Genomic DNA, 23,981 nt, shown 5'->3' with positions numbered 1-23,981 from the left:
ATCCAGAAGAAATAATTATTTATGTATTAATGATCCATTTAGATCTGCTCTTGGTCTCATTAGTTTAGTTACAAATATTTTAGATTTTTAAAATACGGTTTATAAGATTACTTGTCAGCATTAGAAATCATTGCAAAACTAATGTCCTTTAAAAACAACAGTGGCTGCCTTGATTATAAACAATCATCCAGAAATGCTAACAGGGAAAATGGTAATTTCATTGACAAAACTGACACAATAAAAATAAATTCTATTATACAGTTACTTGGTGACTCTGACAACATCAGGTGCAGGCTACAACTCATATTTTAGTTCTTTTTTGTTTTGGTAGCGAGGAGTTGATACTGAATCCAATTAAATGTGAACGTATAGTGAGAAATATAAATATGTGTACAACTTTTGACATTGACCTGATTTTTAACAAGTTTACTAAGTGACTGTCACTGGTGTGGCAATAGCGAATGAAGAATACTGATTTTACACAGATTTTATGGTCAGGTTATAGTGTTCTGCCAACAAACAGTGTCACAAACATAGTCTAAAAAAATCTGGAGTTGTCCATAGCAGAGGCACACAGCCTTTAGTTTTGTTTATTGAGAGAGAAAGCTTATATGCTGCTGATTTGCTGAAGTTTAATAAATAAAGTCAACTTATAATATATAAAACAATATAAACATTTTTATGCTACATGCATATAATATAATTTAAAGTAATAACTTATATAGCAAAGAGATGCAGATTTATGTTCTTCCTATTTTTCTTGATAATGCACACACACAGGAGGTGTCTATTCTTATCCATCTCCAGCCTACAAGTTTATTGTTTTCTGAAGTCAGTGCTCTAACATAAGTTTGGGATGTCTTGCATTGGGAGTTCCAGTGCTTGTCATCAATGCCTCGGCAGCCATTTTTAACAGGTTTGGCTTCTTTACACCTTGTTTCATAAAAATATTGCTTAACTGGAGAGTTGCCCGTTTTGATTTCTCCCAGTACAGTTACCTGGTGTCCTCTAATGTCAATAGCAGATGATTTGTCCGTGACCCATAAGCTTTCACTGTCACAAACAGAATATTCCCCTCGGTGGCTCTTGTGCTCTGCATACCTTTTCCTCCGAGAGGTTATGTTTAATACCACTGAATTTCCAACATAATCCTCCGTGAGGTACAGTGGTGGTGGTTCCAGTGGTGTGTTATCACTCAGGAGAACTCGAGGAGAGCTGTAGCGTCTCTGCTGCCTTAGAAGGTCTGTATCCATTGAAATAACTGGCTGAAAGTCTGATTTCACATTTTCATCTCCATCCATCGCCTGGTGATCCTCTACTTTCTGCACTATGTTTTGATTGTTTTCCTTGACATCTATCATCTGCTTGGAAAGCTTGTTTTTCAAAATGTCTGCCCGAATTAGTTTAATAATGAGAGAATTCATTGAATCTTCTGGCAAACTCCTTTGATCCATATTGGTTGACTGAATGCCACAAAGATATGTAAGAAATATCACATAAAACAAGATGGACATCACCTTGTTCACCTGTAAGATCTAAAAAGAAACAGAAAGTCGAGATAAAAGGAATTAAATAAGATTTACTAAATGCTGTAAACAAACATTTGGATTCATTTTTAACGTTTTACATACTATGCAGTAAGGATAGATACAGATAGGCTATGTGTATTTTAATATCTTATTTAATTTTATTCTGTAATAAATGCAAACATTTTACAATTTCTTTATTCAGCATTTAATCAATGTTTCATGCACTTTTCAGAATGATCTCATTCCTTGCATAGTGACAGACATGCCAGTTAAGTCCCATCTCCAAAAATTTAGGTAGCTACTCTTGGGAAAGTATGACCAAGCCTTGATAGTGAACAGATGCTAAATCACTTTTGCAGAGTCTGTTCTGATGAGTGGATGATTTCAAAGACACAAGGAAAGTAGCAGACTCCCAAGTGATATAAAATGAAAAAGTTCTGATTTTGCTAAGTGTCAAGAATTTGCATGGGTTGAAATCTCATGATTACATCAAATTTCTTTTCATCAGTTGGCTTGTATCTAACCTTAAGAGCATCATCATACACTGAGAAATACAGTGTTTGAATAGTGCTCTCTCACTCATGCTATAAGATAGAGTATTCTTGCAGAGAAAATACTCAATTAAGCTGTAAAGTTGTGTTTCTTATATTTTGAACATCAAAAAACAATGTTTAGGCTTTTATAATACAAGTAGGAAGTTCAGATAGATCCACTGAGCTTTTTTTTTTTTTTTTTTTTTTTTTTGTGTGTGTGTGTGTGTGTGTGTGTGTGTGTGTGTGTGCGCGTGGTTCTTTTCTGGACTGGGGCCTGTTTCCTATTTTTGTTTTTTTAATGAAGTTCCCTTGTTTCATGAGTAGAACAAAAGTGACTTAAGACAGAAATATTCATGGACAGGAGGAAGACTCTCTCCTCACTCCCTGCTCTTGAAAATGAAGAGTTTTGTTCAAACAGGTCAAAATGAACTGAAGACTGAAATTTTGAAAAATGTGGATCCTGTGCTTCTTTTTTGTACTGCACTTTGCCATACTATGCTTAGTGTAGATTCCTGCATTGTCTTCCCAATTTAGCTTCCCAGTATCTTCTGGAAGCCCTTTGGCCACTTCTGGTTTAATCTTTCTATCATACTGAACTTGAGAACTGTGAGCATTTGTGTAAGGAAGTGTTTTTTCCTTTGTGGATAACTGTTTTGTATTTGCAATTGAATTTAAATGAAACTAATATTCTCTGTCAAATATAAAATCATAGAAGAAAACCACTGACTTTGAAGCAGACCAACTGAAATTTTTACACAGGCAGTGGACTGAAGATGAAAATATTAAACTCATGTTGTTACAGAACTGTCATACCACATGAGAGGCCCTGGGTGAAGTACTGCTTCAACTGACTGAAAACAGTCTTGAATTTCATTCTTCCACATTGCAAACTAGTCCACCATATGTCAATTTTCTAGCATTCTGGAATAAAGTCACAGACTCAAAAAACTGCAGAACAGCTGATGTTGCAAGGATCCTTAGGAGATCACCTAGTCTAATATTTCTTTCCAACAGAGTCAGCTGGAGCAGCTTGCACAGGACTATGTCCAGTCATTTTATTAATCTCTTTATGGATGAACACTCCAAAACCTATTCAGGCAATCTGTTCCAGTGTTTTATCACCCTCATCATAAAAAAAAATTAAAAATAACACTTCTTTCAGTAGTTTCTTCTATTTCAGTTTGTGCCCATTTCTTCTTGTCATTTTATGGAACACACTCAGTGGAGTTAATCTCCACCTTCTTTACTTTTCCCACTGAGTATTTCTACACTTTGATAAGATCCTTGAGTTTCTCTCCTCCAGGCTGAGCAGTACCATCTCTCTCAGCCTCTCTTTGTATGATATTCCCTTAGTCATCTTTATTTTGGTATGTCCATGTCTCCCATACTGGGGTGCCCAGAACTGAACTGAGCACTGCAGATGTGACTTTATTGGAACTGAGTAAAGAAAAAGAATCACCTCCATTGACTTGCTGGTAATGTTGTGGGTACTGTGTGATTTCTCAGAAGAAACTGCAGAGAAATCTGACCTTTTAAAATAAGATTTTCTATTTCAACAAACCATTCATTTTCAACAAACCTTCTGTTTAAGAAGGAAAAAAAATTAAAAAAAAAGGGAGGGAGAAAAAGGAACGAAGCAAGCCTCCTTTTAGCAACAGTGATTCCCTCTTTGTAGTTTGGAACTGCAGCAAAATCAGAGCTATGCTCTGTGGATGTCCTTTTATGGACAAGAAATGTGTTTTCTCCATTCTCAGTTTGTCACAGTATGAGTTCGCCTAAATCTAGACAGTTGTTTGCAGCAAAGCTATGTTTTGAAAGAAATTCTTAGATTTGCAGTTACCATGCAGTTACTGTCGTACCTAAATAAATACTAACTTCATGTAGAGGGATCTCAGCACCCAGACAGAGCTGTATTAAAAGACCTTTTCTGGTTTGCCCTTGGTAAATTACATTCTTTTTAAAACAGAAAAGACATTTTAAAACTTGTGTCATCCAGTAGATTTTTCATAGCACGCAGAAGAGCTAACTCACACATAATGCAACACACAAGGCCATAGAACTGTGAGGAAAGCTCTGAGAACACACCATTCAAAAGCTAAAAGCATTATTCATGCCAGCATGCAGCTGCATGTAATCACTGGTCTGCTTCATTTCAAAACTAAGTGGCACTAGCAAAATACACAAGTTGGAGCAGGTGATGAGGTGAGAAAAGTGAGACTAGAGTTCCTGCAAACTCCATTTAATGTCTCAAAATCAAATTAGTTCAAATAAACTGTTTTTTCTTACCCATGGCAGAACTATGTTAATGGTAAGAATCTTTTGTTGAAAAATATTTTGTTGACCCTAAAATAAAATGTCTTATAAATTTGGTGAGAAAGGTTTATAATACTCTGAAATTTAACCCGTAGTTTAACTTAATCTTGCTAAATTATGTGCTACAAAAAGTAAATTGTTTCATAACAAATCTTTATGATTTTCTGACATGTTTTGGGGTCCAGAATTTGGAAAGAAAATACAAAGATTGGGTTAAAGAAATTAAAGGTTTGAGTGAGTTACTATGAGACAGTTCTCCCAGGAGCTGTGTTTACCTGTGAAGATAGTGGTGTATTCAGAAATCCCAGTCTAGAAAGGTCATATAAAGTTGACTGTGACACACAGCCTTTTGACATTAAGGTATATAATCTTACCCGATTTAAGTGAGTCTTCAGCATATATCGAGTATAACCTTACGTAAAATTGAATCAGTATAATTATCTTTCTGTGCAATATTCACTATACCTGACCTTCTTGTTCTGTGGTTGTAGATTTTAGAGATCTCAGTTTGAATCTGGAAAAACTGACCTAGCATCTTCTCTGGCTTTATATCAAAATGTATCCCTTATGTTTATGATGAACTCATCATCTGACTAGGAACTCAGTACTGGAAGAACATAGCGGTAGATACCTTGATTCACTTTGTGCCTGTAGCCTCCTGTACCTCTAAGTTCCATTTCCATTCCATGTACTGCTAATTCAGGAAGGGCAGCTGACATATTCCATAAAACTTTTTTCCTGAACTGCTGAGAATCTTTGGATTTGGTTTGCTTTCATCTTTCATTATTTTATGTAGTCTTCTAGATATATGGGATGCAGTTTTGATGCTTTGAGCTACTGCTAGACTCTTGCTAGAGGTGATTTAGAAGACTGGGGTGAGTACATGGTTCAAAGAAGCCATTGTGCTATGTGAAATTTGGAGAAGTACTGGACATCACAGAATCACAGAATCACAGAATTTTTCAGGTTGGAAAAGACCTAGAAGATCATCTAGTCCAACCATTACCAATACTTCCCAGCTAAACCATATTCCTCAATGCAACATCCAAACGTTTCTTGAACACTCCCATGGTTGGTGACTCTACCACCTCCCTGGGCAGTGCATTCCAATGCCTGACTACCCTTTCCGAGAAGAAATACTTCCTAATGTCCAGCCTGAACCTCCCCTGTCGCAGCTTGAAACCATTCCCTCTAGTTCTATCACTGTCTACACGAGAGAAAAGGCCAACCCCCAGCTCACCACAACCTCCCTTCAGGAAGTTATAGAGAGCTATAAGGTCTCCCCTGAGCCTCCTCTTCTCCAGGCTGAACAATCCCAGTTCCCTCAGCCGGTCCTCATAAGGCCTGTGCTCCAGACCCCTCACCAGCTTTGTAGCCCTCCTCTGAACACGTTCCAGGGCCTCAATGTCTTTCTTGCAGTGAGGGGCCCAAAACTGAACACAGTACTCAAGGTGCAGCCGCACCAATGCCGAGTACAGAGGGACAATTATCTCCCTGTTCCTGCTAGTAACACTGTTTTTGATGCAAGCCAGGATGCCGTTGGCCTTCTTGGCCACCCGGGCACACTGTCGGCTCATGTTCAGCCGTGCATCAATCAGTACTCCCAGGTCCGTTTCCTCAACACAGTCCTCCAGCCACTCTGTCCCAAGCCTATAGCGTTGCCTGGGGTTGTTGTGGCCAAAGTGCAGGACCCGGCATTTGGTCTTGTTAAACCTCATCCCGTTGGCTTCGGCCCAGCTCTCCAGCCTATCGAGATCTCTCTGTAGGGCCTCGCTACCCTCAGGCAGATCGACACTCTTAGCCAATTTGGTGTCATCTGCGAACTTACTGAGGGAGCACTCAATGCCCTCATCCAAGTCATCAATAAAGATGTTGAAGAGGACAGGCCCTAGCACCGACCCCTGGGGGACACCACTCATGACTGGTCTCCAACTGGATTTAACTCCATTTACTACCACTCTCTGGGCCCGGCCCTGCAGCCAGCTCCTTACGCATCCAAGAGTGTACCCATCCAAGCCACGGGTTGCCAGCTTTTGCAGGAGAATAGCAATCATCATTCCTACATCAAAGTAGGAAATTATTAATTTCTTCATATTAGTCCCTTTGTATAGTGTCAGTTTCCCCTTACTCAGATATGCCACCTCAGCTTTCAAAAGTGATTGAAAACATATCAACAGGAGCAAGGATCCTTAGCAGAACTAGGAGTAGAACTGAATGGCAACTAAGCAGTCTGAATAGTATAGAGGACAGATTGGAATAGACATCACATTGTGGCAGGAAAGCCAGCAAAAACTGGTAGTATATAGAGCAGATTGTTAATGTGCACTAAACAATTTTGACTTGGAGATTGCTGACATTCATGGCATAGCAGGTAAAAACAAACATTACTAAAAAATTTGATGTATTTCAAAGTTGTTAGATCTTTCAAGTGCAGCTTAGCTTTATTTTATTTTAATGGTTTATATTCCTGTGATGTTGACAGTGCATTGATGCTGTCTAACATATATGTCTTGGGGAAGTCCTAAATTAAGGAGAAATAAATAATCTTACCTATTAGTCTCATTAAGAAATGAAATCTCCAGCAGACTCTGGTAAATTACTTTCCAATCTATTCTGACACAATGCTTTACATAAGATTGGAAAGCTTTCTTTTGTTTTATTTGTGGTGATTAAAAATAATAAATACATTCTATTTTGATTACGCTCTGAACAGTCTACACAGCTGAAGAGCAAAATGTCATTTAATATGTGCTGTGAAAATAGTGAAACCCTAGTACTGTGAGACACGGCCTAAGTATCCACTTTTAAGTCAGTGCTGAGAGGAGCCAGAATAGAAGCTGGTGGGACTGGTGAATTTTTCATTCAGCACTGTAATACCCAACATAATTTATGTAAGTCAGCTTGAAGTATGTGGCACTTTCTAAAAAATGTAAGAGCAGCCTTTTTTTTTTTTTTTTTTTTTTTTTTTTTTTTTTTTTTTTTTTTTTCCCCAGACTGATCATTGATCATTTGTGGTGGCTGACAGCATATTCAGGCTTTTGCTGATAACAGTGCAATTATTCTCATTGCTTGCTAAACTATTTTCACGAACTCTTGGAAAACAATAAGTAACAAAATGCTCTTTTCATTTTCTAATCTGTACAACTTCATTGAGAAGAAATGCAGCCCTTACCTTCTGTGCTTCTGAAGGGAACGAAAATGCACAGAATGAAAAATATCACTGCATCATGGATATTCAGATGGCAGAAGATAGATTATGAAATAGTTGTGTATTAACATTTGCACCATATTTCAGAATAGAAATTGACTGTTGATACGAAATATGCCTGCAGAAGAATTTATTATGATAGATGGCTGCAAAGCAGTGATTTCCCCAAGAGATGCTATGACCCTCCTGAACATTTCTGCTTCTCAAGACACAGAAATTTAAACATACAGAGTTTGAAACCAAAGATTTCACAAGAGCCTGGACCACTAAGAAGCCTGAGAATTCAGACATAAAATCAAGTGGGACTAGGTTATGGCAGCTCTATGTGTTAACCCTCCCATTCTCGGGGACAACCAAACTGTAAGCTAGAGTGGAGGAATATGAAACCAATTCATTCCTCTTGCAAATGGGCTGGGGAGTAGGGAAACACTGTATCTGAGGAGGAGGGACCCACAGTACATCAGTGGCTTTTAATTTAACTCAGTTGCTCAAAGCCATTTTCAAGGGAGAACACATCTCAGCACTGATAGCCTCCAGTGAGAGGTATACATAAAATACATTGCAGTAATGGAATTAAGCCTACTGAGACACTGTTGTTCACTCTTTAAAAAGTTAAATACTCAAGTATGAAAAGCTCACTTGTGCTTCAAATTACTTATTAATGCTATTTACTAATTACTACTTATTATATTAGCAATCTTGACCCTACATTTCTCTATAGAAAGCTTTCCTGACTGTTAAGGGCTTTCTGAGGGACAGTGTTGTGATAATACACCTCCTGTGAGGGATAAACTGCTTTTAGAACTGTTAAACACACTATGTAGAACTGCAGCAACTTCGGTTCTTTTCTGATGCAGCTGATTGCAACTTTTTGTGTGTCTGCATTTGTATCTGCTTCTGTAAATACATCTTTTTGGAGATCAGAATGTAATCAATTTACACCTATCTGTTTCCAAGAGAAAGGTCAGGAGCAGTTCCTCAGTGCTTGCCTCACTACTTGGAACAACTGCTTCTCTCACCTTCTGTAATGGTAATTCTACTATGGTTTGACCCTGCACCTTCGTCCCACCACCACTGACATGGAATTCAGGGCAGCTGAGACCTCCCAGAGGTCTTCTAGCTACCCACCAAGAGCCTCAAATATTAATAATGTGTATCATCTGCACTAGTTGCACCCTCTGCTCTGTGATTGGCTACAGAAGCAGGAAGATATTTCCTCAGTCACAGCTAGGTCTTTTTCTATTTTAATTCCTTTCCTCATTTATATTTTTGTGACATGATGATTACACCTGTCTGCTTCTGCCCAGAATGCCATCATGTAGTTTTGCACTAACAGATGAGTAATTAATCTGTATATTGAGAAGGTCAGGGTGAGGTCAAGGAAGGTTGGGATCCTGGTTCTTCTAATGTGTTGAAAGATTTTAGTAGAGTCAGAATCTCTGTTCATGACTTTCTACACCTGCAAAATAAAGAATTCCATGGAATGATTTGGTATTTTGTTATCCTAGATAAATACTCCAACATCCTTTGCTTTCTTCCCCAAAGAGATGTCTGTTGTTGCCCTACTAAGATTAAGGATTTTATCTCTCCACATGAGGCTTGACAAAATTACAGTATAATGCCCTTAATGCTATATGGGAGATGTCTGTCTGTTTAGAGACTAATGAGACATTTAACATTCTGTAAATGTAAATCATCCTGTTTTCTTTTGCAGCTCTCATGTCACAGATATTTGAGCACTCCAAAAACATTTATCTGCATTAATATAGGAAAAAAAAAAAGGGGGGGAAGGATGCTCTTGTTCATGCTTTAAACAGACTGGAAACAGAGAGAGGTCAGATGTAATTAAAAAGGTTGTACAGGCTTTCTGTTGCAAACCTGGAGTACAGAGAATATGTTTATGTGTTTTCATGCTACACTGACTGCATCAGAAAACCCATCTGGAATGTTGTATGGTAAGTTGATCACTAGTGCGATAACTGTGAAATGTATGGAAATAAAAATAACACTGAGATGAGCAATTAGCCCCAACTTAGTCATTAGAAAGAATTAAAGCTGTAGCTGGGGTAAACAATTTCTGCAAAAGTCTTCTGCTACTGTGTAGCTCTGAAAATTGTTCAAGGTAACAAGAAATCTAATGGTCAAATTCCTAGTTAAATCAATAAATTCCAATGACTTGTGTCTGTGTTAATTTTACAAAAACTTTGCCCATGGTTTTGCAATTTTCAGTTTGTTTGTTTGTGGTTTTTTTGTTTGTTTGTTTTGTTTTAAATCATTTGAAAAAATAGAAATAGAAAGCAGAGGAACTAAACCACGATGGTCATATAAGGTGAAATAGTATTTTCATTGCTAATTGTTAATAGAAAAAGGATCACACAGCAAGCAAATTAAATTTGCAGCAGAATTGAGGAGGTTTGCAAACAGCAGTTAGCAAAGAAAAATACGATCATCTCTGCTGGGAAGATGAAATATTGGTAAACAAATTCAAAATGAGAGTCAAACTAGAAATTACAAGTTAGTATACTGGGAGAATAATGATCGTGAGCAAAGACTGAAGAATTACTGAAAACTTTAGAAAGCTGTAGTATCTAGAAAGGTGTAATATTTAATAAATGCAATTATCATGGCATTGCATTGCAGAGCTAGGAAGGAACTGGCCATTTTTGTAGCACAGCAGAAAAATCAGGAAAGCTGTTGGAAAGCTGGAAGGTACTGTCATATGAAAATGAAATAAAGAAAGAGCAGCAAAAAAGACTAGAAAGTTTGTACAACTGACCTTTAAGGAATTTGCCTTGAATGTGCATATTTTTGCTATATTGTGATAAAAAAGGCACAACAGCAAACCTAGTGCAAAGATCTAAGAAAGTGTAAACACTGCTAAAAGCGAATGCTCACTTTAGGGTGTGGCAAAGTAATGCAGTCAGGAAAAATGAAACTAAACTAAAGAAAGAGAAGTTAGGCTGATAACCAGAAGAAATTCTCAAGCTCTAAAAGATGTTTGCAAACAAGCCCAAAGCCATATCAAAGAGGCCTGTTTATGAGTTTTGCTACAGCCCTAAAACTCCATCTAAATCTTTTTTTTTTTTTTTTTTTTTTTTTAACTGTTTGACAATCCTTTCAAGTCAATCTGGATCTACTTTGGCTCAAACAGGGCCAATAAATTGTCTTGTATTAGTCAGACAAAGTTCCTCTTTCTCCTTCTGGTAGGATATGGAAGAGCAGCATTTTAGAGACTTTGCAAAGTAAGATATGAGGTATGAAAACATCTGAGGTGTTTTAATATTTACATTCCCACTGGATGAGTCATTTGCATGCAGGATTTTTTCTTTTCAAGAAAAAAATGAGTCTTTTTAAAAAACATATTTTTAGATTAGATTTTCTGGTGTTAAAAAAACATAAGCAGGGAAGTCTTTCAAACTGTGAAACTCAAAATAATGTTTTGTTGGAATTTACTTTGAAAGCAACAGGATTTCTGTTTTGTTTTGCTTTGTTTTGTTTTAAAAACGGAAACTTTCCTCATCTGTCTTTTTAATTTTCTATTTTTTTTAATTTATTATTATTATTTTTTTTAATAAAGTAAGGAATAAAGTCAAATCAAGCAAGCAAGCAGAATTCCAAAGCAAGAATCAGAACTCTAAAAGTATTAGACCCTCACTATGAAGTCCCAGATCCCTCGACCTTTTTAATGGGTACAGGCAAAGCTCATATTCAGAAGGAAACAGATAGAGGAATTGTCAGTCAGAAGTTAAGTGACCTTTCGTTTAGTTTGAATGAGAATTACGTAACAGAACCTGGGAAACTTTTGTTGAAAAGAGAGCTTCTCTTCCATTTTCTGAAGGCATTACTGTGACCTGAGAATGCATACTTGCCTTGAAAGCAGGAATGCTATTTGGGTAATAAAATATCTCTTAAGGTCTGTAAGGTAGCATTTGATTAGAAGGGGCAGCATTCTGGCTCAAGAGCTTCTCCTAGGTACTGCATGAGACTTGCTGTGTCTCCACATGTAATGCACTGATGCCTCAGCTGTGTTCCATGGGACTGGGACTGTCATTGTGCAAGGGGCTCAGTGGAGAAGCCCTATTTCATTTTAACTAAAACTGCACCTGTGTTTGCTTTGCAAAATCCCTTGGCTCCCGGTTGCTTAAAAGCTGTGCAGAAATACATCCTTGGCAATTTTGTGAATCAAGTTTGTTTTCTGAAATGCCTCTCCATGCTCCTCAAAGGTTCACAAACCTCCAAATACAAAAGACAACATGTTAGACATACATGTGCAAAGTCTGGGATATAGATGCTGTGAAGGCAGGATTTCTGAAGGACAAGATGCCTGGTCCAAACAAACTTAATCACCAGAAAGGTTTCATGAGTTCAGCACAAACTGGACAAGTCTTCTGCAGATAAAAGGGTGGTGGATGTGGATACAGACAATGGCTGCTGGATTCTTTCTTTGTCATACATGTAAAATGTAACTCTATTGTTTGTGTTCAGACCATAATAAGGAATTTTTACTGCACAATAAAACTAATACATCTTTCATGACTATTGCACAGGTGCAGCAGTTTGCTTATAACTAGCTTACAATATCTTTAAAGTCATTCTCAGGGAAAAGCAGTCTGTATTTCTCATAGAACATAGGGAAGTGTGGGAAATATAAGATTATAAGTTTTTCTCACAAAATCACAGAATTGCAGGGGTTGGAAAGGGCTTCAAGAGGTGATCACGTCTAATCTCCCTTCCCCCCCTCTGGCTAAAGATTCCCAACAATAGGTTGCACTTGTCTTGACACCATAGAAGGTGAATCCACAACCTCTCTGGGTGAGCTACTCCAGTGCTTTGTAGCTCTGTAAAACTTACCACAAAAAGAAATTCTTCTGCATGTTTATTTGGAACATCCTATATTCAAGTTTTAGGCCATTACTCCTTGCCCTAACACAACACATCACTGAGAACAGCCTCGCCTCATCCAATTTGCTTCCAACCTCCTTTTAGATATTTATAAACATTAACCAAATTCCACCTCAGTCTTCTTTTCTTCAGGCTGAACAGTCCCAGATCTCTTAGCCTTTTCTCATTAGGGTGATACTCCAGGTTCCTAACCATGTTTGTAGCCTTCTGATGGACTCTCTCTATAAGTTTCGTATCTCTCTTGAACTGGGGAGACCAGATTTGGACACAGCACTCCAGATGTGGCCTCACTAGGGCAGAGTAGAAGAGATAGATCTCCTCCCTCAGCCTGCTGGCCACACTTTTTTTAATGCACCCCCAGCAAATTATTGGTCTTCTTTGTCATGAGGGCACACATTGGCTCATGGCCAAACTTTTTGTTCACCAGAATACCAAAGTACTTCTCTGCAGAGCTCCTCTCTACCCTAACCTATAATGCATTAAATTATTCCTCTGTAGGTGCACATGCTCTTACTGAACCTCATAAGATTCCTCCGTGCCCAGCTTTCCAGTCTGACCAGGTCCTGCTGAATGGGAGAACAATTTTCTGGTCTGTCAACCACACCTCCTAGCTTTGTACCATCAGCAAACTTCCTGAGGGTGGAGTAGGCCACTGATGATGGTGTTGAACAAGACCAGACATAGAACTGATTTTGCATGAAATGTAAAAAATAAATTTTACATACCTTATGTAACTTTTAGGATTGCATATTCTGTCAAGTTACATTAACTGGTATTGTGATTTAACCTGGCAGCTGGCTAAAGACCACACAGTCATTTGCTCCCTCTCACCTGCCAAGGTGACAGGTAAGAAAATCATGGAAAAAAAAGTAGAACTCGTGGGTTGAGATAAAACTATTTGCGAAGAGAGAGAAGGAAAAGAAAAGGAAAAGAATAATAGTTATGGCTATCTTTGTTTATACATATGAATGTATACAACAAGTGATGCGCAAGCAATTCCTCGCTACTCCCTGACTGATGTCCAGCCAGCCCCCTGAGCAGCAGAAGAGAGTGAGATAACTCTTACCCCCTTCAAAACTCATTTCACATGATGTTATATGGAATATAACATCCCTTTGGCCAGTTTAAATCAGCTATTCTACTTCTGTTCCATCCCAGCTCCTTGGGCCCTTTGCTAAGAATGGTCCTGGCACTGTTTAGCAGCAATTGTAAGCATCAGTATTATCAGCATTGTTTTTCTTATAGAGCCTATGCTTAAACATAACGTCACGCCAGACACTCTGAAGAAAACAATTCCTTCTCAGTGAAACTAAGGCAATATCCACCCCTTATCCTTATTCCCTTACTCATGTTCAGGTCCCACAGTTTCTACACATCCTAACTAATTATCATCACCTATCTTGTTTTGCTGTTGTTGTTTTAATACATATATACATGCACATTATTTCCATAGTCTGTGGTGTATCCATTTAAATTGTCCACATTATTCATGAGCTCCATCGACAGTCCTTCAGTGCAGGAGGGATTACTGCAGTGCAGTGTTGGGTTACTGCATGCAGAAGCTAGTTCTGGTTCTATCTATCTAAAGTTTGTTATTCTTTAACCTGGGTACTTCTAACTGTACTACTGTTAAAAGGGAGTATAAGAACCATAATAATGATGACATACAGTACTGTGTAGCAATTTAACATCACGCAATTCAAATTATTGGCTCTTCGCATCCAGCATCAAGCCATCTTGAGGTACACAACAGACATCCCCATCCACATTACCCACCATATGCACTTAGGTCCCTGAGCAAAAGCAATCCTGTGAATAGGCTTGCCTTTGTCTGAGGCAGGAATAACCCAGTCTGTTTTGCCCAACTCTTTCTTTATGTGCACCACCTGGTCATTTTCCTTTTCTGTGGTATGCAGGAGTTTTGACTGGGCAGGATCAGCTCGGTTGGCAGAATCCTGAGTGTTGACTAACCACACAACTTTTGTCAAATGCACATTGCAGCATTTGAATGTCTCAGTACCCACTGGTCTCAGTGCAGTCTTTAACAGTCCATTCACCCTTTCCTTCAATAGCTTCCACAGCTGATTCTGTAAGACTCCATACAGCAGCCTTCCATCTCTCATGCTTTCTCACAATGCAACAAGACCCACCAGCGAGTATTTTCCAGCAGTTTATGATGCAGGGGAGCCTCTTCAGCCCATGTAACTTCCTCTTCTGGTGATATTCTGAAATCTTAAGTCTTTGGGCCTGTCCATAATCCCTTCTAAGCTTCCTGGGTGACTGAGATTCCCCTTTTGAAACTGTTGTGTGATCCATGTGACCCATATACTCCACATAGCATCAGTTGGACAATGCGGAGACAGGACCCTCCCTTTGAACGTCTGTATGGGAGATTGGTAATCACAGCCTGAACCTCTGATTAATCAGCTGAGGCAAGTATGGGGTCAGCTGTGGGAGCACAGGTGAGAATAATGTAGCTGTGCTCCCGGGAGGGGTGGAGCTTGACTCCATCCCCTCTGAGACCTCATTTAAGGGCTGACTCCCACTGGAGCAGTATCTCTTGGAGATCGCTCACCAGGGAGGACTGCCCCAGCTGCTTCAGTCAAGGCACCACCATTGGTGAGTTTTTCCTTTACTTATTCCACTTATACCTTCTGTACATTTTGTTTCCATCTGTACATTAAAAACCAATACAACGTCAAACCCAGCACAGGCAGCTGGGGGGCCAAAAGGAGCTGTGCTTCACTACCAACCACTTCTGAAGCAGCTCAGAACCTTTCATTTGCTGCCAATATCTCTTTATCAGTAGGAGTATAGCAGGCCTCAGATCCTCCGTATCCATGATTCCAAAACTGTAGGAGTCAAACTAGGTCTCCCCTGGGCCTTTCTTCCTGAATCTCCAAGTAGAGACATTCTCCCCACCTGCAGCATAGAGCACATTTTGTTACATCTTGCCTTGTCCAAACTGGCCCTAGGGCTACTGTGTGAATTAAAGGGCTACCTGCCCTTTAATTGGTCCTAGGGCCTGTTGTTGTTCAGAGCCCCAGGTGAAATCATTCTTCATCCAGGTCACTTGATAGGGGGAGTTTACAATCAGATGTAATCTGGAATATGCATTCTGCGGAAGCCCGCAACATCTAAGGAAGCTTGTGTTTCCTTTTTTGTTAGTTGGTGGAGACATAGCTGTTATTTAATTGATCCCGTCCTTGGGGATCTGACAGCGTCCATCTTGCCATTTTATTCCTAAGAATGGGATCTTCTGTGCAGGCCCCTTGATCTTACTATTCTTTATGGCAAGATCAGCTTTTAGAAGGATTTAAATTATTTTCTTCCTGTTCTCAAAATCTTCTGCTGTGTTGCCCCACACAATGTTGTTGTCAGTGTACTACAAGTATTCAGGAGCTTCCCCCTATTCTGGAGCAGATAGTGAGAAATGGCAGGGCTGTGTTTTGATGCCTGGGGCAGTTGATTCCAGGTGAACTGACACCCCTCTAAGTTCTTACTATAGAATCACAGAATCATAGAATTACTCAGGTTGGAAAAGACCTTAAAGATCATCAAGTGCAACCGCAGCCTAAGCATAGTACCCTAACTCTAACAACCCTCTGCTAAATCATATCTCCGAGCACCACATCCAAACAGCTCTTAAACACATCCAGGGACGGTGACTCAACCACCTTCCTGGGGAACCTATTCCAGTGTTTAACTACCCTTTCTGTAAAGAAGTGTTTCCTAACATCCAACCTAAGCTTCCCTTGGTGCAATGTGAGGCCATTTCCCCTCGTCCTGTCACCTGTCACCAGTGAGAAGAGACCTGCCCCACTCTCGCTGTAAGAACCTTTCAGATACTGGAAGAGAGCAATAAGGTCACTCCTCAGCCTCCTTTTCCCCAGACTGAACAGCCCCAGCTCCCTCAGCCTCTCCTCATAGGGTTGATTTTCCAAACCCTTCACAAGCCTCGTTGCCCTTCTCTGGACCTGCTCCAGTACCTCCATGTCATTTTGTACTGAGGTGCCCAAAACTGAATACTATACTCGAGGTGGGGCCTCACCAATGTTGAGTACAGGGGCAGGATGACTTCCCTATTCCTGCTCACCACACCATTCCTGATAAAAGCCAGGATGCCATTGGCTTTCTTGGCCACCCAGGCACACTGTCAGCTCGAATTCAGCCGACTGTCCATCAGTACATGAAGGTCCCTTTCCATCAGGCACCTTTTCCAGCATGCTGTGACCTGAACTCTGCTTCCAGAGGGACTGAGAAAAAAAGCATTCACGATGTCAGTTTTGGCATACAACTTGGCTGCCTTTGTCTGCACTTATTATCTGGCAGAACAATGTGTAGACTTCATTTAGGCCACAATTGTCCACTGTTAGGCAACACTTTTCACTGGATTTTTGCACTTGCCACATGGGACTACTGAAGGGTAAGTGAGTCTTGCTGATTTCTCCTTGGTTCTCCAGATGGCAAATCAGCTTGTGAATGGAAATTAGGGAATTCCAGTTGGTATGGTATTGTTGCCAGTGCACTGCTGTACTAGCAACTAGCACCTGCAGTTCCATTCTTAGCAGCCTCACAACAGAACCGTCTTCTGATAGACCAGGCAAGGGAGACAGCTGCTTAATATCCTATGTCTCCAAGGCAGCTATCCTGAAAGCCCACCAATACCCTTCTGGGCCCTTGAAGTGCCCTATCCTGAGATAATGTGTACTAAACATGCGCAGGGCCTCTGAGCCATCTGCAATGGAGTCCTTTTGCTTACTTTGGCATCCAGTACAGTTAACCATTGGGATCCCCCCTTATCCCAGAAATACAGTTGGGTTTTACTCCTTTATAACTGGATGGCATTAGAATATGTTGTGCACAGGTGTCCACTAAAGCTTCATATTTCTTTGGTTCTGAAGTGATAGGCCATCGAATCCACACAGTCTAATACACCCGATTGTCCCTTTGCTGCATCTGGCTGGAGAAAGGTTATGGTATTCATTACTTATCACTTGTGTATGAGAGCCAAAAGGCACCCTTGTCATCCTTGGAAATAAGATTGCACTGTCATCTTTGCTGTCTGGAGAACTGCCTGCTGGAAACTGAAGCCTCCATATTCCATGGAAGACTCCCTCTTGTGATTGTTTTCCCTTACAACTCAAGTATCCACACCTGTAGGGTCGAGGTGGATTTTCCATTCCATATTGTTTAATCTTAAATATAACCTTAGACACATTCATGACTTACGCTGGTTTGAACATCGCATAGAAATTCAAGTTTCTCAAGAACTACTGTAAGTAGCTCTTGAGTTCTAGGGAAAGAAGGAAAAGTGAAAGAGGCTGACAATCTGATAACGCTGATAGTATAAAGAATATGGCTTCCAAAACTCAAAGATGACTGCAATGATGTATACACACAAAACAGCAGTTTCTCGGCTGCCAATTTTATCATTGTATAAGTCAAAGTCACACAACACAGCAAAATAAAAACCTTTTCTAATCCCCAGTAATGACAAACAATGCAGCAGGGAAAATAAGCAGCACACAAGTTTACGCAATACAGTTTCTGGAGAAGACTCTTAAAGAACTTCTGTTAACATGCTGTGGTCAGCTCTGCTGTTATCTTAATCCTTTGTGTCCCATGCTGTGTGCCAAAAATGATAGTTGTGGTTTAGCCCAGCAGGTGGCTAAGTACCACATAGTTGCTTGTTTACTCTTCCCAGTGGGATGGGGAAAACAACTGGAAAAAAGAACCAAGTAGAACTCATGAGTTGAGATTTAACTAATTTAAATATACTAATATATAGAAATGATAATAGTTCTGACTATGTATATATATACATATACATACAAGAATGTATATAACAACTGATGCAAAAGCAATTGCTCATCACCTATGAATACCCAGCTCATTTCCTGGTCAGCAAAAGAAAGACAAGCTTCTGCTCCCTTCAAAATTATCCTCTGGCATTTTTAAGTCATCTGCTCTGATTCTGTTCTCTCCCAGTTAGTATGAGATGACAAACTGGTATGGCTTTGACTATGTATTACACTGCTAAGCAGCAACTATAAACATTCTCCGTAAACTATAAAGTTTCTCCTAGACCCAAAGTATAGCATCATACCAGACACTCTGAAGAAAACAACTTCATCCCAAGGGTGAAGGACTAGGACACTTCAAAAATATATAATACTTTAGAGGATTGTGGAAGCATGTCTACATTTGCCCTTGCTCTTCCCTCCCACTCCTACCTATTCCTAGAATGTTAGCAGCATGCACAAAACCAAAATGTAAGGTATTAGGAAATACATAGTCCAGTGACACTGTTTTAGCAAAAGATAAACTTTACCCTGCTCTGGATTAGGTAACAAATGTATCAGTATTAAGAAGGAAAATGTCATTTCATGTGCTGAGATTTTTCTTGGGTTGTAAAAACTAGAAAAGATCTATTTGGTTCTTCTTTTTGAGCTCCCATGTTAAGTACAAAGTTATTTCCTCCACTCATTTATCAAACTAATTTTTAGGGATACGTATTACAGTTTTCTAACTTCATTTCATCCACATCTTCATACCACTAGTACATCCAAGACTAACAGTGATATTCTAAAAGTATAAGATATCTTTCATCTGTCTGATACCACTCTGCATTTGCAAATCTTATGTAATTATATTAAATTTTTGCACTATTTCTCTTATCTTTCTCTCCTCTTATATAAAATTATCTTCCTGCAATAAATCCAGCACTAATTTATTATTTAAAGCATAGCTACCTAATTTTTAATATTGTGCCTTTCCAATTTATTCTCTAGTATTTAATATACATTCTTTGAAATTATTTTCACTAGTATACTATCTTGGGCTTTTCATTCTGAGTCTCTTATTTCCTGCCTATTTTTCCTGTCACTTTCTATCCTATTATTATTTTTTTCCTCATTCTTTTCACCCTTTTATTCATTTGCAATACATTCATTTTCTTCTGTACTATTTATTGGCAGCTTTACCCTTTAATATATTCACAGGGCTAAATGAAGCAGCTGAAGAGATCAGTACATCAGCTTTGGTAGTTTACTTACAAGTATCCTGTTTTACAACTTACATTTAATTTTCAAGTCAGGTTTGTTTTGCAGAGTAGATGAGAGACACCAATGCATGTATGTGTGTATATGAATGGAAAAGTAGGGTTTGATGTGTGACTGCACTACGAGTACAGTGCATCCTGTTTCTTTGTCCTCCTCTTTCTGGCCTTCCTAACACTCTCCTTGCCCTCTCTTTAGGTTACTAGGTCTGCCACTATAATAGCTCTTGTTTGCACCAGCCAATTCATTGCCCTTCATGACATTTCTAACTACTTTCCTATAAGGGTTCAGAAATCTTGCTGTAGTGTTAGTGTGTAGAGTAGCTCATTCCTCACCACTCACAGCTACAGTATCTGTTCACATCCCAGAGTCTTTACGGAGCCCCCATTGAGCCCTTCCTGCCCTCCTCCATGCCTCTCATTCACTTGCTCCTACTTTCAGTTCACTTTTTGTAGCACAGGGAAGCCAACAGCTTCCACTGGCAGAATTGTCATCAAGTCTTTGGGCAAAAGAAACTTCTTTTTCAATAAATTAAGGAAAATAAACTTTCATTTGATAAAGAATGTGTGTTATTAAAGCATTTCCTTTTCTCAAGGACTACTCAGAAGCTTCTTCAGTCATACACAAAGATGAAAGTAGCTATAGTTAGAATTCTGTGGTATTAGTACAGATAAGTACTATTAGTCTTTTGAAACTGCTGGTCCTAAGGTTAGGAAAGTAGGATTTTCAAAAACAAAGCTGATACTTCTTTCCTTGAAATAACCAGAAGTTTGAGCATCGACAGCAAGGAAAGCATTGTTAATCCAATACTATGAAGATCTTAGCCACAAACCAAAACTCTTACAAACATTCATCTCATATATAAGAATATCTTAGACTTTACAAGTCTCTGCGTTAAAAAAGTCACCCTTTCTGCTCTAACACAGTGAGTACTGCTAGCAGCACATCCTTCTGTGCTTCTTCATGGTACTTACATGAAAAACCCACATGATCAACACTATATCTTGGTCTTGCTTTATTTATAAGTCCCAGCTAAAAGTAAACCCTGGAAAGTCTGTGTACTTACAGAGTCTGGCTGCTTCTGTGTACTAAGAGTAATTTGTAATAGACTGCTTTTCTTAGTTTTGTTTGTTTGTTTGTTTGTTTTGTTTTGTTTGTTTGTTTGTTTGTTTTTAATTCAAGAGAAACAGCAAAATAATCGTAGAAGATGAGTTTAAAAAAAAGCTTCGAAAATTAAATCTTGCCCTCAGAAGCTAAAGCTCCTATACATTTCTGTTAGTATTTGGAGTAGGTTTTGCATTTTAGGAAAATATATATGTTTTTAATTCCAGTAGAATATTCTAATTGTTCTCTCTTTTTTTCTTCTTTTTTTTTTTTTTTTCCCCTAGATTTCTTCTATGAGGATTATTCCTTTCTTTTCAATTTTTTTCAAATTTTTTTCTCCATAGTTTATTCTAATTTCTCTAATTTTTCGTTTCAAATGGAAACTGATGAATTTTCAGTGTTTGCTGCTATTTGAATCATCATAAAGCAAATTAGGATTAGTTATTTTATGGTGAATTCATTTCTTTGCCTTCATCCTTCTCAGTGTCTCAGGTTCAGATTGTGCCTTTACTGACTCAGTCTCTGATGACTGTTTGACAACAGCACTTAAATTAATTCAACACATTTATATTTATTTTCACAAGTGTTACAAAAGCAGGATTTGCCAGATGAGTAAATGATTAAATGCTTCTGATTACAGGCCAAATTCTGATCTCAGCAACACCTAGACAATCCTACCAAAACCAGTGAGTATCTCAACAAACCTTAAATTTGAGTCCTGATGTTTGTTTTAAAAGCATGGACTCACATGCAAAGCATTTTAGTATGTTGAATCATATACATTCAAAAGAGGAAGAGAGTATATCCATATTAGTCAACTGTTATATTTGACAGGAATAATTGTAGCGCATAGATTTCTTTGCTGGCATTTGTCAGTTTCTCAGAAGGAAATAATTCCCCAAGTACACTTAAGTTTCAAGTAAGGCCACTAGGACATACACTTTAAAACTTGGCAGATTTCCCCCTTGGTTGAAAACCTGTCTTCTTATTGATCTCTCTGTTGACTGCTAGTGATAGCCATCCAGGAAATTATTCAGCCCAGGAAATTGATACTTGCAGACTGAGACAAAGCCAGTGAAGCTTGGAGCAATCCAGGGCTTAACAACATCCGCTCACAGGGGACAGTGAAAGCTGCTGGGGTTGAGAGGTGTGAATTCCTCAGAACTGGATAATTAAAACCAACAAAATCCATCTCCTAATATAGTCCAATATCTCCTAAAATGATCTGTGGTCCAAAGATCCAAACCAACCAGGTGGCATATTCTTCAAAGATTTGTCATGTCTAATTTACAATTCCAGTGGGCTTCCATTACTCCACTAACATCTTCATACTAACCCCATCCAACATGTATTTTATTCATTCCTTTTCAACACAAAAGATGTTAGCAACAGGAGAGCCCTGAATAATGGTAGAAGGGCCTAACACAGTATGATTTTAGATTAGAACTTTGTTTTCGATTTTAGTTTTCATTATTTCACTTCTTCTGGTCATTTTTATAATGGTATTCTTCAGGAAAGAAGTCAAAATAAAGGCTATCATTACTGAAATTAAATAATATTTTAATAAATATGCTTGGAAAGTTCATTCTTTGGAAAAAGATCTTTTTTTGAGAGAGCACATTGCAAGGACAATGGAGGTAAACCTACAGCCAGGCAGAAATCTGGACAGAGATCCCCAGAGTAATGTTAAACAAACTTGCATGCTTGCACAGTGCATCACTATGCTATGGAAGATCCTCTTGATCATCCATCCCATCAATTAGCAAAACTTCACCAAGATAACTAGGTTTATTTTTGATCAAATGGCTCTGCAAAGCTCTCCAGAAACAAGTTCCCCAAATGCATTTTGTGGATCCCTCAAAAACTTGACTTAGAAGACTAGACTACTAATAAAACATTCCTACATGTAAAGAAGCTCAGATGGAGCAGAAGAGACAACACTTTATGAGCCAGCACTCTGTAACACCTGCATTGCAGGTGCAGTCTGTGCCATCTAGAAGACAAGCATCAGCTCTTCCATGTCCCCTCTCTGGATTCAGACTCACTAGGAAAGGTGAACTAAGTCATAGATTTTTTCCAAATCTCCCAGGACAATGTGCTCTTTTTGGGTGGACAGAGGCAGAAACCTTGATCTGTGCCAGAAGACGAAGGTACAGAGAGCTTCTTGCTATTTAAGATATTCATGTGTTCCTTCAGCCAGGACAATAAAACTGATTACGTTAACTTTAGTTAATAAAATAATCCCTAGAGACTTGTTTTTCTAATTGTTTCTCAAATGTTTTCCACATTATCTGATAGCACTTGTCTCTCTACAAAATCTTTTCTGAATGTAGAAACAATTTTCCAAATCTAGAACAGTAAATTTTCATCTGAAATTCTGCTCTGACCTATTTACTGCTAGATTACATCAAATATTATCTAATCATGAGTCTGATGCCACGTTCATTTGTTGGTTTTGTTTGCTCTTTCTGCAAATATGTGTTGATTTGGTCACTCTGCTTCTTTCAATGTTTTTCTCCATGAATTTCATTCAAATGAATTTTCTCATGGAAGAACTGAAACATGAAACACAGTATTTAACTTTTTAAAGCAAAAAGTCATAGGGATCACCCCTAGTCTTTACAGGTACAGAATAAAAAAAAAAAAAAAAAAAAAAAAAAAAAAAAAAAAAAAAAAAAACAAAGCTCTTGAAGTTGTATTTTAGCACTTTTCATTGAAAATTACACAGTTACTCTTATAAATTGTTCTTTATCTTAGATAACACAGGAAATTCTGTCTTCATTCTTCCTACACTGTTTAACCCCACCATTCTGGATTCTAGTTAAATTTGCATTTGTAGTGTCATAACCTTTCTATACAATGTTAATGATAGTTTATTTATGAGTAATTTCAAACTTGTTGTTTTACCAACCAGAAATGAAAATACAGCAATTGTAAAACTTATTTTGAATAGGAGTTCAAATATCCTCATAGTTCTGCATAGTCTCCCAGCCATGTCTGATCCACTGGCTCCTCTGTTTTGAATAACAGAAATTACATACACATTAGATGTATGGTATGTTTTATACACATGCATGCACATGTACATATATATATGAGTGTACTGTACATTGAACAAGACTGTAGATATTATGAGCTATGTCTGAATAGATTTTCTGTTTGATTTCTACATGACAATAGAAAGAACTAGTAAAGCCTTTGATTTTAGCCTTATAATACATTAGCAGGTGTTCTGTTTTTAAATTTTCTAGACTTTTAGGCACATAATATTTCCTTGGCATACTAATGAGGCTGGTGATACAGATCCTAAAAGTACAGTTTTCCCTCCAGA

The 23,981-nt window shown here is 38.4% G+C and overlaps 1 protein-coding gene across 1 annotated transcript in view; it reads right to left on the bottom strand.

The window, feature by feature from the left end:
* Positions 1–326: 326 nt before the first annotated feature.
* NTF3 (neurotrophin 3) overlaps positions 327–23,981 on the bottom strand; it is a 58,934-nt gene continuing 35,279 nt past the window's right edge. The window contains exon 2 of the mRNA XM_072350158.1: positions 327–1,535. Coding sequence (XP_072206259.1) covers positions 741–1,535 — 795 coding nt within the window. The 3' untranslated portion in view covers positions 327–740. The remainder of the gene's footprint in view (positions 1,536–23,981) is intronic.

The sequence above is a fragment of the Excalfactoria chinensis genome, chromosome 1 (genome assembly GCF_039878825.1).
Source record: "Excalfactoria chinensis isolate bCotChi1 chromosome 1, bCotChi1.hap2, whole genome shotgun sequence".
Classification (NCBI taxonomy): Eukaryota; Metazoa; Chordata; class Aves; order Galliformes; family Phasianidae; genus Excalfactoria; species Excalfactoria chinensis.
The sequence above is the reverse complement of the archived record's forward strand: the minus strand, read 5'-3'. Positions and strand labels throughout refer to the sequence as shown.